The sequence below is a fragment of the Protopterus annectens genome, chromosome 3.part1, assembly GCF_019279795.1.
Source record: "Protopterus annectens isolate FY-2018-M chromosome 3.part1, PAN1.0, whole genome shotgun sequence".
In the NCBI taxonomy this organism is placed as follows: domain Eukaryota; kingdom Metazoa; phylum Chordata; order Ceratodontiformes; family Protopteridae; genus Protopterus; species Protopterus annectens.
In genome coordinates, this window is record NC_056732.1 from 55,306,212 (window position 1) to 55,326,487 (window position 20,276).

The following is a 20,276-nucleotide window of genomic DNA, read 5'->3' on the forward strand; positions in this document are numbered from 1 at the left end:
TCTAAAATAAGTATTGCAGACATATGCATGTTTCATTTTCACTGACCCCTTGCACATTAGTTAAGCCCTAAACATCACACTTGAATAACTGTAGCATTATTCATCCAGTCAACACACACAGTACGGTTTTATTTCCCATTGCTTTGTACATACCAGTTTTTGTGACAGCTTTAGTACCTGTGAACCACACTTTAAAATTCTTTGCTTTTGTTTTTGATTCTAAATATAAAGGACAAACGGCTATCAGCAAAATCTAACATATATTTGCACACATACTCACCGGTTTCTAACTGGTTGTTATGAAAGTCCTGAAACTGTTATGCTTTTTGTTTTACAGAAACATAGGCATAAAGTTTAACTTTTTAATAGCTTTTTTCCAAAGGAATTTAAAAAATCACTTCCTTAGACTAGGTTAGGTAAAATAAAACCAGTTATTTTATTTTTTCTAACCTTTTTTGTCCCACTGGTGCTATTGCTATAAGCTACACTACTGGAGCCCTGTTCATCTCATCAGCCTGATTGTCCATCTTACCTCCTCCTCTCAAAACCAGTGTTTGCCTAGGCATGACATAAACCCAAAACAGAATTGGCTGGTCTTCTGACATGGTGGTGCAGTGGATAGTGTTGTTGCCTCGCAGCAAGAGATTCTCTGGTTCAGTTCAATACTAGGGTGCCTTCTGTGTGAAGTTCATGTGTGTTTGTTCTGGGTGCTTCAGTTTTCTCCCACATTACAAAGACATGCAGTAGGTGGATTGGACACTTTAATTGGACATAGGTGTGAGTGTGTGATATGGAAAAAAGTTGTGGCAGGGCTATCTACCTGGAGGTGTGAGCCTTCGTTCTAGATGATTGTAACTGTTGAAATGCCACACTGATTCGTTGTACAAAAATAAGAAAAGGGGTTGTGGATAGACTGAGCTACAGAATGATTTCACTCTAGCATCATCTTTGGTGCTTCACAGGAGCTGGTTTGCTAACTCCAGTTCTCCCAAAAGCCTAGCCGTTTTGCAAGGCTAGGCCCACTGGTGGATACTCATTCTCAGGCTTGTGTATAGTCTGCTCTGTGGTTATAAAGCACTATGCTTGGTGAGCATGCAAATCTCAGCCCCTGCACGTATCTATGCCTTCATTTAAATGGATGATATTTAGTAACCCTTATTTTAATAGTTTCAGCCACCACACATATCACTTTCAGGATACTCTCTTTTGTAAGCCTCTTGATTAATTGTCTTATTTCACTTTCCAGTTCCTGATCTACAATCACTCTGGATGCATGTGTATCCTGATTCTTAATTCTATTGACTTTAACATATTGTGGGGATATGCTATTGAAATTCAGTAATGCATTACTAGCTGTTTTTTTTCTTTGTATGCCTGTAGAAGTACAAGATGTCTGTTTGTGTTTGCTTTCTGGGGCAGAGCACTGATCTCCTTGGACATTTTTCAGACTCGGCCTGGGAGTGCTATCCGGTTAAGTGATTTACTCAGAGTCACATGGTTAGGCAGTAGAAGCTGAGGGAATCAAACCTTGCACCACTGGACCACAGAAAACATCTCCTTAACAGCTCCTTAATACTGTAAGCCAGCTGCCATGCTATGTCAATATGCTCATATCACTATAGGTTTAGAAAAATAGAATCAGAAAAAGTAGTCCGGTTGAATTAAAAAACGGTATGCATTTTTTAAAAAGTAATGAACATGTCCTGCTCAAATTCATTTCCATGCCAAGCACAGAAAATATAGTCAGTAAGTAAAAATAACATGGAATGTCATTTCAATATGACTCTGCATATTTTCAATAGGTTAATTCAATGTTAGCAAAACTGGGAGCCTAGCAGTCCCCATTGCTATTCCACTAACTGCCTATAAAATCGCACCATCAGTAACCCCTTCAGTTAAAAAGCATCAAATGACAGCATTATCAGTGTATTTATAGACTTGTTCCATTACACATTTAGAACTAATGCAGAACGAGCTAAGAATGGCTTACAATGTATTCATAATATCATTTTACTATGCAGTATTCAAAATCACCAGTGTAACCCTCCTGTATGCCTTGACAATTTTTATTTCAGTATTACCTAATTCCTTCAAAACATTTTCTTGTTGATAAACATATTGTTGTTGTTGTGTCTTTCGGCTTTTCCCGGTTAGGGGTCGCCACAGTGGAACTCCGGTCCGCTAATGATTGGCAATAGATTTTTACGTGCCAAGTTGCCGGCTCTGATGCAGAACCTTCAATGAAGGTACTCCCAATCATGCATGTCTCCACACAAAAGACACTCTAGCTGAGAATCGAACAGGACGTCTTAGTATGAGGCGACAATGCTACCGCAGCACCACCACTTATTGTAATTAGTATTATTATCTTATGGAAACACTTTAGTAATCCCCAAATGTGAGATTCACTTGCTTTTTCAAATGCACTAATAAAAGGTTGAACTGGCAGCATAAAGCTGCTTGGCTTCTTTAAATTTATATTACAAACTTTGTCTGCAGTGTTATGATTCAAGATAATATTCAGGTGTGATTTTGTAGTATAATCTTTTAAAAATGAGAACATCCACTATGACTACTTTGCAGATACATGCTAAACTTTTTCCCTCAAAGTTATATTTGCTATGCAATTAGGCCTTCACTAACATTCCAGTTCACCATTTGCAAACATGATTGACTCTGTCACACACGTACACAGATACACCCACAGACACACACACACACACCCACAGACACACACACACACACACACACACACACACACACACACACACACACACACACACACACACACACACACACACACACACACACACACACACACACACACACACACACACACAGACACACCCACAGACACACACACACACACACACACACACACACACACACACACACACACACACACACACACACACACACACACACACACACACACACACAGACACACACACACACACACACACACACACACTTCTTAGCTTGTCTCTGTCCGTTACAGACCAGTGGAAGCTGTATATTTTTATCTTATCACAACCTAATAAAAATGACAGAAGAAGACATATGGAAGATACAGTGTAACAATGTGACAGAACAGGAAATGTTTCAGCAAGCAACAGCCTTAGTACATGACTTACTATGTATAATGTATCTAACACTGAGATCACCGCACATTGTAAGTAGTCCATAAGATTTGGGTATTGATCTGTGCAGGAGTATTTTAACTACTAAGTGTGCTCTAAAAACAAGATTATTTTGTGAATGTCTAGGTTTGATACTTTTATCGGTTAGGAATGCATACTGAATGATGTTATATATTATTTTCATTTTAGTGATATTTTTTGTGCCACAGAAATTACACTGAATTGAAAATGTACATTTTTTTTAAATGTGAGTTCTATTTTTTTAATTTATCTTCACTGTTGATCCTGATTCTATTTTTTAAATCTGTGGTTATGGCATATTGAAACTGCTTATACTTTTACAGACAAACATAGAAAACAAACATTTGACAACGCATTATTGTATTTCAATAGTATGCACCTAGAATTATGTCTTGGAGCTCATAGGTCCTCTCCCAGAAAGAGCCTGAACTCATAGACTAAGTCATCTCCACAGCGCCTTTGAGACATGCCCATATTCTACTCTTCCTAGGGGATGTAAATACTGTCCAATCTTTGTAATGAGGCTAGCGGATTTACTCCCACATCATCTTAGTTCTGGTAGAGCTAAAAACTCACGTCCTATTCTGGACCTCTGAGACTTCCTTGAAAACAGCAGGCATGTCGGGCTGAAGATGATGTCATGGTGCTGCTGTTGAAGAGCACTGAGATGATGTCATGGTGCTGCTGTTGAAGAGCACTGAGATGATGTCATGGTGCTGCTGTTGAAGAGCACTGAGATGATGTCATGGTGCTGCTGTTGAAGAGCACTGAGATGATGTCATGGTGCTGCTGTTGAAGAGCACTGAGATGATGTCATGGTGCTGCTGTTGAAGAGCACTGAGATGATGTCATGGTGCTGCTGTTGAAGAGCACTGAGATGATGTCATGGTGCTGCTGTTGAAGAGCACTGAGATGATGTCATGGTGCTGCTGTTGAAGAGCACTGAGATGATGTCATGGTGCTGCTGTTGAAGAGCACTGAGATGATGTCATGGTGCTGCTGTTGAAGAGCACTGAGATGATGTCATGGTGCTGCTGTTGAAGAGCACTGAGATGATGTCATGGTGCTGCTGTTGAAGAGCACTGAGATGATGTCATGGTGCTGCTGTTGAAGAGCACTGAGATGATGTCATGGTGCTGCTGTTGAAGAGCACTGAGATGATGTCATGGTGCTGCTGTTGAAGAGCACTGAGATGATGTCATGGTGCTGCTGTTGAAGAGCACTGAGATGATGTCATGGTGCTGCTGTTGAAGAGCACTGAGATGATGTCACTGGGCAAATTGTGTCTGTAGTGCACACTAGAGATTTCATTCAGTTTTCTGTGGATGGGAAGCACTTTGATAATAAGGTTGTCATTTTGCTTCACTTCAGTACATAGAGTTTTGTACAATGCTAGATGGTGCGGAACAGGCCTTTAAGGAAAAAGACAGACCTCCACATGTTTCTTTAGGCTCCCTATTGAAATGTCTTCTCTTGAAATGCTGAGTGCTAACAAGCCAGAAAAAAAAAGCTGGAAAAAAAGATCAGAAACACAGGAGAAGAGCAAATCTTGAAAATTTAAGTTTGCCTTAAAACTTCTTTTTTTGTGGGGGGGGGGGGGCCACACACACACACACACACACTCACACACACACACACACACACACACACACACACACACACACACACACACACACACACACTGAACTTATATATACCAACTCTGAGATCACCATACCTCAGAGAAAAGGGAATATTCTGAGAAATGGCATCTCGGACTTGCTATGTACAGGTCCATTCTTTTGGCTATTCAGGCTCCTTATTTTGGGACTTGCTCTAGCGGGTCCCGGCATTTCAAATGATTACCGTTTCTTTATGTAGGTGACTGTGTCCTGGTGGGCCTGTTGAGAAAGCCCCCAGTAACATACTTATCTTAGGTGTCTATGTGGTTGTAATACTTGGGAAGGATCTCTATAAAATGGAAGAAGTCCTTTTTGAATCTTACACAGAGGGTTACCTTTATTGTGACAGAGCTGGACACAGAGAAGGCCCATGAGGTCCTATCTCCAGTGCCTTATGTAAGGATGCAGTCAGTACAAGGTCAAGGATCAGATGTATGTACATCTTATAGGTTGAAAACCAGCCATAGTCGTTTGCATGTCCAAGGATGTGGGTCCTTCAGAGGACAGTGACGCATCACTGACTGCAGAGTAACCACTTACTCACAGATGTTCTGGTGTTATATTTTGGTCAGTAGGGTTTGCAGTAGTGGACTATCCCTACCAATCTCATTAGAGGGCTTCCCTTTCTACAAAAGGATCCACCACAAGTTCTGATGATGGATGTTTCACTAGTGAAGTGGAGTTCCTGTGCTGATTCCCCCCCCCATGCTCCATGGAAATGGACCTCTGAGAAGAAAGGGTTTTGCATCATTGAGGTAGGGCTATAGGTAGACGTTCCTACCATTAAAAGCCTGAAGTGGAACGGAAACCAGAGCCTTTTTTACTGTAGTCAGGCAACCAGTCCTTGGTATGGCTGATAGGCTGGCATCATGGTATATTCCATCTGTATGCAAGCAATCCAGGTATAGCAATGGTCCATAAATGGTTATCCCTCTTACAACCCGTGAGACTGAACTCCAGTCCACTTGTGGAGTTGAATTTGTCTATCAGGATATTCCAGGAGTAGAGCATACAGGATTCTAAGCTCTATATTACTCAAGAGAAAACAGGGCAGATGGGGGAGTTGATGGAGGAAATTCTCTCTCCTGTGACAGAGACGTTCACTGTATACATTTTATCCATAGAGTGTGATTCCGCTGCACTGTATACATTTTATCCATAGTGTGTGATTCTGCTGCACTGTATACATTGTATCCATACCGTGTGATTCTGCTGCACTGTATACATTGTATCCATACCGTGTGATTCTGCTGCACTGTATACATTGTATCCATACAGTGTGATTCTGCTGCACTGTATACATTGTATCCATACCATGTGATTCTGCTGCACTGTATACATTGTATCCATACCGTGCGATTCTGCTGAATTGTATACATTGTATCCATACTGCGTGATTCTGCTGCACTGTATACATTGTATCCATACCGTGTGATTCTGCTGCACTGTATACATTGTATCCATACCGTGTGATTCTGCTGCACTGTATACATTGTATCCATACCGTGTGATTCTGCTGCACTGTATACATTGTATCCATACCATGTGATTCTGCTGCACTGTATACATTGTATCCATACTGTGTGATTCTGCTGCACTGTATACATTGTATCCATACCATGTGATTCTGCTGCACTGTATACATAGTATCCATACCGTGTGATTCTGCTGCACTGTATACATTGTATCCATACCATGTGATTCTGCTGCACTGTATACATTGTATCCATACCGTGTGATTCTGCTACACTGTATACATTGTATCCATACCGTGTGATTCTGCTGCACTGTATACATTGTATCCATACCGTGTGATTCTGCTACACTGTATACATTGTATCCATACCGTGTGATTCTGCTGCACTGTATACATTGTATCCATACCGTGTGATTCTGCTGCACTGTATACATTGTATCCATACCGTGTGATTCTCCTGCATGTTGCAAAAGCTAGAGAAGAAAGACAAAGGCTTATCATCAGTGTCAATGCCTGAAAATAATGTAGTTTCATGATTTCAAGTACCTGGCAGTACGTAAAACTATCCCAGTACAACATAAAGAAGTCTGCATTGGTTGAGGCAGCAACTGGATCCAGCTTAGTGTCTGAAAGATTACGTCCCTTGCTGTCTCAGAACCTCCTGGCCTTAACTGCATTGATGGTAGAGTCTACCACAGCACCTTCCACTCCTTAGACATATTATAGTAAGTGGGGGAGGTTCTCCACCTGAGCAGTCAGTATCCACTGCCACCTCAGTCAGCCAATATGCAGGTGTTTCAACCACATGCAGAAAATCCACTTAAAACTTTTAAAATAAAAAAACAAAAAGCCTGGTACAGAGCATGAGTGGATTAAATCATTTTATGGTTTTATTAAGCGCTTTTCGTCTAGCTTAATAACTAGACTTCCTCAGACAAACCACATAAAACAAACAACTTCTTAAATAGTATCAATGAAAATCACGTGAGACAAGAGATAATTAAAATTTAAAAGGGCAGCAGCATTGAATGATGCAGCAGACTTTCCATTCATAAAACATAACATTAAAATCAATAAAGATAATCAGAAACAAATATATATATATATATATATATATATATATATATATATATAAATATTAAACAAGCAATCAGGATGTATAAATCGATATTTAGCTATTCTCATCTCATTAAAAATACACAGATGAATGAATAAATAAATAAATAGGTGAATAATCATAAAAGAGCTTACATTTCAATGTTAAAAGCTAAACTTGGAATGAAAAACACACTAAAAATACATTGTAAGAAGTATAAAAAATACAATAGTAAAAATATATATATATATATAAAATACATATATATGAATATCACAATTGGTACATGTTGAATAAATAGGTTATATTAATGTATTAAAAAGAACTTAAAACGCACATTTTCTATCTGAACAAGCTTTTTATCTGAGCAAACTTCTTAATTTTAATAAACACATAAGCGTGCATTTGTCATTTAAACCTGGATAATGGTATGCTAAAAGCCTAATCTTCCAAAACAATTCTAACCTCTCCAAATATAAAGATGTAGGTCCACCCCTACTACTGAGTTCTGTCTGATCTATAATCCAAAATTTAAAAGTGTGGTGCGGAAAAGTTTTAATATGTTTGGCTAAAGCATTCTCCTCTTTTTGTCTCTGAATACTATACAAATGCTCGTACAGCCTATCATGCAATCTACGGTCAGTTTTCCCTATATAAAAAGAGGGACCAATTCACATTTAGCCAAATAGACCACTGATCTAGAATTGCAGTTGAATTTCTTTCTATTAGTTAGCCTAATACCATTAACCATTACATTTGCACCTATTTCTACATACTTACAGTAAGGACAATTACCACAATTTGCCATACCACTGTTCCTACTTGTAAGGGGTTCACTTTTCTCTAAAAGATTCTTAAAGTTCAACCCTTTTCTAAACACAAATTTAGGTTTAGCCCCTACCTTCCTTATCAAATTGACATCATCTTGGAAAAGTCTCCAATTTTTATAGATGATGTCCCTAATCTGTTCATGTTCCAAACTAAATGTCATAATAAAAGACAGTCCAAATCCAAAAATATTATTACTAGAATTGTTGGCATTCAAATTAGTGTCAGTCAGTTGGCAAGCTGTATCTTGCTTAGCAGATATAGGGATATAAAAGCCAACATTCCTTTTGTTTTTAACTTCCTCGATCAAATTATCTACCAAGGCCACAGGGTACCCTCTTCTAATAAACGTTTCTCAAATTTGAACATTCAAGGACAAAGTCTTTGAATGTGGTGACCATGCGTACAGCACGTACCAACTGACCCTTCAATACAGATCGCTTTTGGTAATGTGGATGGACACTAGTGTAGTGAAGGAATGTATTGGAATAAGTTGGCTTCCTAAATATGCTTGCTTCCCAAATGTTTTCTAGTCGATTTTTAACTAAATGTACATCCAAAAATGAAATCTGTTCCTCATGAAAATCATAAGTAAATTTTAAAAAATTGGATGTACTGTTAAAATATTCCACCAGTTTATCAGCTTCCATTCTGTTACCTTCAAATAACATAAAAATATCATCCAAATATCTAATATAAAATTTTATGTTATTACAATTCTTTCTATTAACATGTGTGTGTTCCCACTGTGACATAACTAAATTTGCGTAGCTTGAACCACAGGGGAACCCATTGCAACTCCCCTAATCTGTAAATAAAAACTTTTATTAAAAGTAATAAAATTGTTAGTGAGAATGATATCTAATAACTCCTCCACCAAAAAGATCTCAGCCTGTGGTGCACCAAAAATTTTCATTCTCAAGCTAACCCATTCAATGCCTTGGTCATGAGGGATGTAGGTGTAAAGATCTATTACATCCACTGTGAAAAAATTAAACTCATATCACCAGCAATCCTGTTTAACTTCTCTAAAAATGACCAAGAATCTTTAGCTATTTTTTCCTCTTTCTTTACATATTTCTGTAAAATACTGTCCGCCATTTTAGCACAAGCATAAGCCGATGACTGCCTACCATCGACAATTGGCCTGAAGGGCGGATTCATTAATCCCTTGTGCAATTTAGGTAGTCCAAAAATAGTTGGAGTAATAGTTGCTAACATTTGTATATAGTTAAACATACTAACATCAATTTTACCTTCAATAAATAAATCATTGAGGCAAATATTGATTCTTTGGTTGGCTATATTATATTTATTAAGAGAAGCTAGTTGGTAAGCTTCAGAATCTAAAATTGACTATTTTAGTGTTGTAATCTATCAAATCCATAAATACTAGGTCCCCTCCTTTGTCAGGTTTCATAACTCTGACCTGGGCCTCACGTAATACATTCAAAAGTTGTCTTTCTTCAAAATTCAAATTATGCTGAAAGCCAGTAGTTTTATTACTATAAAGCATTCTTAAATCTAATTCACAGATTCTCTCAAAATTCTATAAAACAGTATGCAGTGGTGGATGATAACAACTAGAAATTTTGAACAAATCATTATTCATGCTGCTCACCCCTAATAATACTTGTAAGTTTAATTTCCTCACAAACATTTTTAAATCACAAGTTATTTTTGCAATATCCATTCTACTTGTGGGAACAAATGTTAGTCCTTTTGCTAAAATGTCAGCCAACTCTCTAGAAACATAAAAGGAAGAATAATTGTAAATTGAAAAGTCACCTTCAGTGTTGGTTACAATAGTAGGAAAAACACCAGGTACAATTCCGAGTACTATCTCCTGTTGTTGTTCCTCCTCCGTTGGTTCTGGAAGCGAGGTTGTTTGCCACTGGTAAAACCCTGCTCCGATGCTGAATTTGGATGGTAATTATTTTGGTTTTCTGCACCCTGACTCTGTTAGTTACCCTTATTATTATAAGAATTTTGATGGGGCCGTGTTGTTTGATTCTTAATACGTTCACTCCTTCTGATGTTATTACTACTAGTAGCATAACTAGTAGATGGTTCTTCATTAGACAAATCTGGAACAGTATCACTGTCGTCCCTACTAGGGGAAGCATTCCTAGTGTTATTTGTACTCATTGCCAAATTTAGAACACTACTGGTGTTATTTGTGTCCATATTATGCCATGCTTGAGAAGGTGATGGTGCTGGATAAGCAACTTTATTTCGATATTGCAAACGGTCCCGTTCAAGTTTTTTCATTTTAGTGGCTTCCAACTTTAAAATGTGCTGATCAATACTCTGAACGATACGAGTATAATCATATTTGTATCTTTGAAAATCAGCATGACCTTTTATAGTAGTATCAAGTTGTGTAATAGAAGTTTATAATTCATTCATCATTTTGTAGTAATTACGGCGCATTACTTCAAGTAATTGCAAACCCTGTTTATTGAATAATTCAATAAGTTCAAGATGGAATGGTGAATCAGCTATTAAACCCTTTGGGTAATGCCAAAAGTGAAGTCCTTTAGGAACTATTTTGTCTTGTAAATAAATATTAAAATATTCAATTTCCAAGTTTAGCTTTTTAAATTTGAGCAAATTTCTATCCAATTCATTTAACTGTAATGAAAGAGTGACAATATTTACAGCCGAGCTTCCCCTTTCCTGACCATTATTAGCTACTGAAAGACCTAAAGGTGTAGTAAGCCAGTCCTGCAGAGAAGGAAACCCAATAAGCCCTGTTGAATGTTGCTGTCCCATCGTTTGTACAGTTTGACTATTATTAGTAGTAATAGCTTCAGTGTTCATACGAGCAGTGGCGTTCAAAAGATTATTCGTTTGGCTAACATTGAGCCCAATGTCGTCTTCATTCCTATTGCTGTTACTAAGTTGCCCAAACAATGTTTGTTCAGAATTACTTATGTTAAAAGGAACACAAGGGGTACTCACATTAGATGTGGAAGACCGGTGATTCACCACGGCATTTACCCTTAAGTTACTATTAGTTTCCACACGCTGCAAATGCTGTTGCAACAAACTTTGACTTGTAACAATAGAATCCATTCTGGTGCTGATAGTTTCAATCCGCTGTGTTAACGCTTGGATAAGAAGCGTTAAATTAACAGAATTCTCTTCAGTTTCTCCTCCTGACAAATTAACAATTGGTTGATTAGAATCCACATGATCCACACGTTCTTTTGCCATGGCTGTAAACAAACGACTGAACCACGTACAAAGAATCCACTTAAAACTTTTAAATAACAAAAAAAGAAAAGCCTGGTACAGAGCATGAGTGGATTAAATAATTTTACGGTTTTATTAAGCGCTTTTCGTCTAGCTTAATAACTAGACTTCCTCAGACAAACCACATAAAACAAACAACTTCTTAAATAGTATCAATGAAAATCACGTGAGACGAAATAACGAAAATTTAAAGGGGCAGCAGCACTGAATGATGCAGCAGACTTTCCATTCATACATTTTGGATGTAGGTTTAGTTAAAAATCGACTAGAAAACTTTTGGGAAGCAAGCATATTTAGGAAGCCAACTTATTCCAATACATTCCTTCACTACACTAGTGCCCATCCACATTACCAAAAGCGATCTGTAGTGAAGGGTCAGTTGGTATGTGCTGCACGCATGGTCACCACATTCAAAGACTTTATCCTTGAATGTTCGAATTTGAGAAACGTTTATTAGAAGAGGTTACCCTGTGGCCTTGGTAGATAATTTGATCGAGGAAGTTAAAAACAAAAGGAATGTTGGCTTTTATATCCTATACTTGCTATGCAAGATACAGCTTGCCAACTGACTGACACTAATTTGAATGCCAACAACTCTAATAATAATATTTTTGGATTTGGACTGTCTTTTATTATGACATTTAGTTTGGAACATGAACAGATTAGGGACATCCTCTATAAAAATTGGAGACTTCTCCAAGATTATGTCAATTTGATAAGGAAGGTAGGGGTTAAACCTAAATTTGTGTTTAGAAAAGGGTTGAACTTTAAGAATCTTTTAGAGAAAAGTGAACCCCTTACAAGTAGGAACAGTGGTATGGCAAATTGTGGTAATTGTCCTTACTGTAAGTATGTAGAAATAGGTGCAAATGTAATGGTTAATGGTATTAGGCTAACTAATAGAAAGAAATTCAACTGCAATTCTAGATCAGTGGTCTATTTGGCTAAATGTGAATTTTGTCCCTCTTTTTATATAGGGAAAACTGACCGTAGATTGTGTGATAGGATGTACGAACATTTGTATAGTATTAAGAGACAAAAAGAGGAGAATGCTTTAGCCAAACATATTAAAACCTTTCCTCACCACACTTTTAAATTTTGGATTATAGATCAGATAGAACCCAGTAGTAGGGGTGGACCTACATCTTTATATCTGGAGAGGTTAGAATTGTTTTGGCAGATTATGCTTTTAGCATACCATTATCCAGGTTTAAATGGCAAATGCACGCTTATGTGGTTATTAAAATTAAGAAGTTTGCTCAGATAAAAAGCTTGTTCAGATAGAAAATGTGCTTTTTAAGTTCGTTTTAATACATTAATATAACCAATTTATTCAACATGTACCAATTGTGATATTCATATATATGTATTTTATATATATTTTTTTTTCCTATTGTATTTTTTATACTTCTTACGATGTATTTTTTAGTGTGTTTTTCATTCCAAGTTTAGCTTTTAACATTGAAATATAAGCTCTTTTATGATTATTCACCTATTTATTTATTTATTCATTCTTCTGTGTTTTTTTAATGAAATGAGAATAGTTAAATATCAATTTATACATCCTGATTGCTTGTTTAATATATATATATATATATATATATATATATTTGTTTCTGATTATCTTTATTGATTTTAATGTTATGTTTTGTGAATGGAAAGTCTGATGCATCATTCAATGCTGTTGCCCTTTTAAATTTTAATTATCTCTTGTCTCACGTGATTTTCATTGATACTATTTGAGAAGTTGTTTGTTTTATGTGGTTTATCTGAGGAAGTCTAGTTATTAAGCTAGACGAAAAGTGCTTAATAAAACCATAATATTCAGGTGTTTATTTTGTAACTCAAACACCTGGATCTCAGTTATTCCATGGTCAAGGCATATCTCTGCTCATTTTGAGCAAGTGGAGATCAGGACAGCTATCCTGCATGTGCTGCTTAAGTACTTCTTTAGAGAAATTTTGCACCTTCAGTTTTCTTTCAGTAGCCCATTGCCTCCTTAGGACCTTAATTTCATGAATGTCCAGTACACCCATCATCCTTTGAATCAGATAATTTGGTGGTTCTTGAAGTTTCTGTGTTTGGGCAAAGCTTTTCATAACAGCCATTACCTCTGTCTGAAATATCTCAGAGACCGAGGCTCTTTTTCAGAGAGATACAGTATATCTGGTCTTTAACAAGAACTCGGTAGTAAAAGGCACTTCCTCTTTGGAAACATACTTTTCTTTTGCTTTTAACTTTTCACTGACTTCCATGTGACTTAGTTTTCACTGTTTGGTATTCTTCCCAATGTTTATGCACTTCTGATGTCAGCTATAAGAAATAAGTACTCGCTATATTAGTTGCTCTATGAAGCGGTCTTCTGCAGTGGGTGCCAATTATCATTTCACTCCTCCCGTGTGTCTAGGCACTCCTACCAGCCTCTGACAGTGATACAACCTGCTAACATTCAGGTAAGTATAGATTTACATATTACTGTAGGTCATGCTTTGTTTCCTGTCTTGCAGGTTGTTCTTATTCAGTGCAGAGAGGATTAACTGCACACTCATCTAGGCTGGCAGTTGATGTCATGATGTGCACCATTAGGACATATGTGTACTTTTAGATTCTGAAATAAAAATAAGTTGATGATAGCTAAGGAAAAATTCCAACAATTGCAAATGCAGAAGCCCCTCCCCACCCCCACCCCCTCACAGATCTGCTTATATGATGGACACAGATTTGTTACTTCTTTGGGACTACACAGTTTGGCAACTGTTGCATAATTTTAAACTAAGGTGTTTAAGCAGTTTACTGAAGTACAGTTTGTGAATCTGGACTTAATTTGATGTATACGTTTATGGCATGTGATTCCACCTTTATGTGCAGACTTCCCGCTGAGCTGCTGACCAAACGGCATGTAGCGTGCAATAAAACGTGCATCGGTTTACTAATATTTTTATTATCTTTTTCCAAAACTGTAGTTCCTGCATTTAGTGTGAAGTAAAATAAATTCGTTCACAAGAAAAGAATGTATAATCGCTATGCTGCTGGCAAAGACGAGTAATACTCGTTCTGCACCAATGAGAACTAAGTATGAAGAAGACATCATGTGTGTGGTCACTGTCATCTGCCCCTCTGCTCTGGCATGTGCTGATTGGCCTGTGGTGCGGTGCAGTCCAGGATATCCTGACAGACATATTCCTGAATCTTCACTCCAGAAGGTAGCTGAAGGTGTGATCCAGGGAGTCTAGTGTGAGTTTGACGGCAGGCCTGGCTGCGGGAATGCCACCATGGAGGGAAGGAGGGTGCACTGTGGTTGGAGGCCAGCTCTGCTGTATTAGGAGAAGGGATAGGGATTTGCTGTGCCTGACAAGCTCCTGGTGGAAACCCAGAAGTGCTGCATTATGCAGACACAAGTCAGTGCGTATTTATTGGAGGGGGGGGGCAAGCATAACATATGTCTGCAGAGGGCTTACTTGTTGACGCATATGCACTCTTGCATACCAATGTCAATACATAACTTGCGTTAGGCGATAGGAATATGGATATGAAAAAAAAAAAATCTTTCTCTCAGTCATGTGACAGCTTCAGTATTACTAGGCAAAGCTGTTACTCCTGCCCAGTAAAATGGAATTTTCAGGGAATAAATGAACAAAATAATGAGATTCCGGAAACAGGGATAGGAGTTGGAGCACTCTCCCCCCTCAACAAAAAGAATCCATGCTGAAAGGGAATTAGGAATGATGTGAACTAAATATGAAAATGTCATGTGTATATTTTAGCTTTCCCATCTCTGATTGTTCAAGTTTATTTCCTCTTTGCAGTGCACTAAATATAGCGAGAACACATGGGTCCTAGAAAACCAGCCTCCAGGTACCGTTGTACTCCAGGTTGAGGCCTCTGATGCTGACCTTGGGCTGAATGGAGAAATAAAATACGGAATTATGCATCGCGAAGGAGTTACACCAGGTTTCACGATTCATCCTGAGACTGGTGAGTTCTATTCTGCACTTGGCTAGCACAGTTGCTGAAGCTTTAGTGTGCATTTGAGTGTGATGAATAAAACTAGAAATGGCACACCATGTAATTAATTTCACACACCAGCTACTCCAGCTATTAGATATGTTATGTAAGCACTGCCTTAAGCACAGTTTTCTCCAGAGATGTTTTGCAAATGTTGGGCTTATGAACATGATCTGACATTATTTGATGATTTACATGAGAAAAAAATCAGCAACAGATTTCCACTACTGATAATGCAATGAACAGGAATGCACATGGTTATGGTAAACAACAATGTGGGACATCTTGTAGATTTGCATAATTATGCAAAAATATTTGAGGAAGATTAATTCTGTGATAAACTTGCTAATTTATGTTAATTATTTGATGGTGTTAAAAGCTTCCAAAAGTTTAAGGAAATGCTTATCTTTCCTGTCAATTCAGCATTTTAATTAAGTTACGTAAAATTGTAGACATATGCTTCAACACCTCTGAAATGCTAAAGACAAATGTATATTACATTTCTGTACATTCCATGCTCCCACATTAATGTGCTCATTCTTAATGTGTGTAGCAGCTAATGTACCGGTATTACTGGTGTTGAGGCTGAATAATTGTTGCTTGTATCCTTCTTCTTGGAGTGGATGGCATTCCACTCAACCTCTTAGTGTAAGACATCTGGACAAAGCCTAAAATAATGGAGTGACAAAGACCCAAAAATAGGGACAGATTTTAAATATTGTTCTTATAAACTTAGAAAGTTTCTAGAATAACAGGATTTATGTTAACACACATTTTCCGAAGAATATGAAGTCTGAAGCACAGATGTATGTTATTATTTAGTGACATCAATATTCAGTGATTTGCCAGCAAACCACAAATTTTAAGTGTAACAGACCAAAAATCTGAGGCAAAAATGTGGACAGTTTAGAGGTATGGTGGATAGGGGACAAAAATGGACTTCCATCTGCTGATACCATTTAAATGGGCAGTTTTTCTCTTCCACGCAATAAATGTTAGAAAAAGTTGTAGTTAAGCTATGATATGTGGAAGCCTAACGCTAAACAACTTGTGAATTATGATGAAGGCTCATAGGTTTATAGGCAATTACTATGCTAATGATCCTACAGGAGAGACCGATCTTTTGAATTAACATGTCCATGAATATAGTGTTCAACATGGAGCGCGACCTGACGTATGAATCAGGTACTGGAGTTCCTGCTTGGCTAATGATCCCAGAGGGCCTTTTTCCATCTAGTAATGCTTCCCAAGAGTGAACATTAAACCCTGTACTTTGTGTGTAAGGTAAACACATTATGCTGACCCCTACAAACAGTTCGGAAAAGGAAGAGAAAAAGGTATCTGGGTAAGTGGGCAGGCACACAGATTTACAGTCATAGTTTGGAATGGAATGCTCTTGAGAAAGGAATGCAAAACTATCTGCCAGCTTATATAAAAAGAACACAACTTGAAGCAAATAAATACAGTTTTGTTATGTGGGAGTGTGGAGCTAAGTGTGAAGGTGACATTATTAATAAGCAGAAGCATGCTTGTGGCAGGGACATTATAAATTAACTTGTCTTAGAGCCTGTTTTTGTAGCAATGTACACCTTGACCCAGGTTGACACACTTATGCCTTAAAAGAGTTTTTATCAAGATTCTGACATGACTAGTGTAAAGTGAATCTGGTGTTTTTAAGAAATGTGAGGAAACTGCCAGGTAAAGCTTTTACTAACAAAAGTAATATTAATTAATCAAGTTTAATTTGTTAGTGTACATGATTCCTAAAAGACTTGTAATACAGCTTTGATGAGTCATTTGTTACAAATGTTATACTATTTATTTACTTTTATCAATTTAATCTCTTTTCACTATTTAAGTATTCTTAAGTATTATCTACCTGCTGTGAAACATATCTGAATAGAGCACTAAAGAATTTCCATGTGGAGAACATATCAACTTCCTTAAGGAAGGGGAAAAAAATGGATGCTTGTTGCTACTGAAATGTGTGAGGCTGTATACCTGTACATCAAACCCATTAAATGGCTGCTTGTTGCTGCTGAAACGTGTGAGGCTGTATACCTGTACGTCAAACCCATTAAATGGCTGCTTGTTGCTGCTGAAACGTGTGAGGCTGTATACCTGTACGTCAAACCCATTAAATGGCTGCTTGTTGCTGCTGAAATGTGTGAGGCTGTATACCTGTACATCAAACCCATTAAATGGCTGCTTGTTGCTGCTGAAATGTGTGAGGCTGTATACCTGTACATCAAACCCATTAAATGGCTGCTTGTTGCTGCTGAATTGTGTGAGGCTGTATACCTGTACGTCAACCCCATTAAATGTCTGCTTGTTGCTGCTGAATTGTGTGAGGCTGTATACCTGTATGTCAAATCCACTAAATGGCTGCTTGTTGCTGCTGAAATGTGTGAGGCTGTATACCTGTACGTCAAACCCATTAAATGGCTGCTGGTTGCTGCTGAAATGTGTGAGGCTGTATACCTGTACGTCAAACCCATTAAATGGCTGCTTGTTGCTGCTGAAATGTGTGAGGCTGTATACCTGTACGTCAAACCCATTAAATGGCTGCTTGTTGCTGCTGAAATGTGTGAGGCTGTATACCTGTACGTCAAGCCTATTAAATGGCTGCTTGTTGCTGCTGAAATGTGTGAGGCTGTATACCTGTACGTCAAACCCATTAAATGACTGCTTGTTAATGCTGAAATGTATGAGGCTGTATACCTGTACGTCAAACCCATTAAATGGCTGCTTATTGCTGCTGAAATGTGTGAGGCTGTATACCTGTAAGTCAAACCCATTAAATGGCTGCTTGTTGCTGCTGAAATGCGTGAGCCTTTATACCTGTATGTCAAACCCATTAAATGGCTACTTGTTGCTGCTGAAATGTGTGAGGCTGTATACCTGTATGTCAAACCCATTAAATGGCTGCTTGTTGCTGCTGAAATGTGTGAGGCTGTATACCTGTATGTCAAACCCATTAAATGGCTGCTTGTTGCTGCTGAAATGTGTGAGGCTGTATACCTGTATGTCAAACCCATTAAATGGCTGCGTGTTGCTGCTGAAATGTGTGAGGCTGTATACCTGTATGTCAAACCCATTAAATGGCTGCGTGTTGCTGCTGAAATGTGTGAGGCTGTATACCTGTATGTCAAACCCATTAAATGCCTGCTGGTTGCTGCTGAAATGTGTGAGGCTGTATACCTGTACGTCAAACCCATTAAATGGCTGCTTGTTGCTGCTGCTGAAATGTGTGAGGCTGTATACCTGTACGTCAAGCCCATTAAATGGCTGCTTGTTGCTGCTGAAATGTGTGAGGCTGTATACCTGTACGTCAAACCCATTAAATGGCTACTTGTTGCTGCTGAAATGTGTGAGGCTGTATACCTGTACGTCAAACCCATTAAATGGCTGCTTGTTGCTGCAGAAATGTGTGAGGCTGTATACCTGTACGTCAAACCCATTAAATGGCTGCTTGTTGCTGCTGAAATGTGTGAGGCTGTATACCTGTACGTCAAACCCATTAAATGGCTGCTTGTTGCTGCTATAATGTGTGAGGCTGTATACCTGTACGTCAAACCCAGTAAATGGCTGCTTGTTGCTGCTGAAATGTGTGAGGCTGTATACCTGTACGTCAAACTGATTAAATGGCTGCTTGTTGCTGCTGAAATGTGTGAGTCTGTATACCTGTACATCAAACCCATCAAATGGCTGCTTGTTGCTGCTGAAATGTATGAGGCTGTTATACCTGTACATCAAACCCATTAAATGGCTGTTTGTTGATGCTGAAATGTGTGAGGCTGTATACCTGTACGTCAAACCCAGTAAATGGCTGCTTGTTGCTGCTGAAATGTGTGAGCCTGTATACCTGTACGTCAAACCCATTAAATGGCTGCTTGTTGCTGCTGAAATGTGTAAGGTTGTATACCTGTACATCAAACCCATCAAATGGCTGCTTGTTGCTGCTGAAATGTGTGAGGCTGTATACCTGTACATCAAACCAGTAAATGGCTGCTTGTTGCTGCTGAAATGTGTGAGGCTGTATACCTGTACATCAAACCCATTAAATGGCTGCTTGTTGCTGCTGAAATGTGGAAGGCTGTATACCTGTATGTCAAACCCATTAAATGGCTGCGTGTTCCTGCAGAAATGTGTGAGGCTGTATACCTGTATGTCAAACCCATTAAATGGCTGCTTGCTGCTGCTGAAATGTGTGAGGCTGTATACCTGTATGTCAAACCCATTAAATGGCTGCTTGTTGCTGCTGAAATGTATGAGGCTGTTATACTTGTACATCAAACCCATTAAATGGCTGTTTGTTGATGCTGAAATGTGTGAGGCTGTGTACCTGTACATCAAACCCATTAAATGGCTGCTTATTGCTGCTGAAATATGTGAGTCTGTATACCTGTACATCAAACCCATTAAATGGCTGCTTATTGCTGCTGAAATGTGTGAGGCTGTATACCTGTACATCAAACCCATTAAATGGCTGCTTATTGCTGCTGAAATATGTGAGTCTGTATACCTGTACATCAAACCCATTAAATGGCTGCTTGTTGCTGCTGAAATGTGTGAGGCTGTATACCTGTATGTCAAACCCATTAAATGGCTGCTTGTTGCTGCTGAAATGTGTGAGGCTGTATACCGTTACGTCAAACCCATTAAATGGCTGCTTGTTGCGGCTGAAATGTGTGAGGCTGTATACCTGTACGTCAAACCCATTAAATGGCTGCTTGTTGCTGCTGAAATGTGTGAGGTGGTATACCTGTATGTCAAACCCATTAAATGGC

General features: G+C 38.3%; 1 protein-coding gene across 1 annotated transcript in view; it reads left to right on the top strand.

The window, feature by feature from the left end:
- LOC122797630 (neural-cadherin-like) overlaps window positions 1–20,276 on the top strand; it is a 796,015-nt gene that overhangs the window by 255,747 nt on the left and 519,992 nt on the right. Inside the window, exon 9 of the mRNA XM_044066174.1 lies at window positions 15,288–15,456. Coding sequence (XP_043922109.1) covers window positions 15,288–15,456 — 169 coding nt within the window. The remainder of the gene's footprint in view (window positions 1–15,287; window positions 15,457–20,276) is intronic.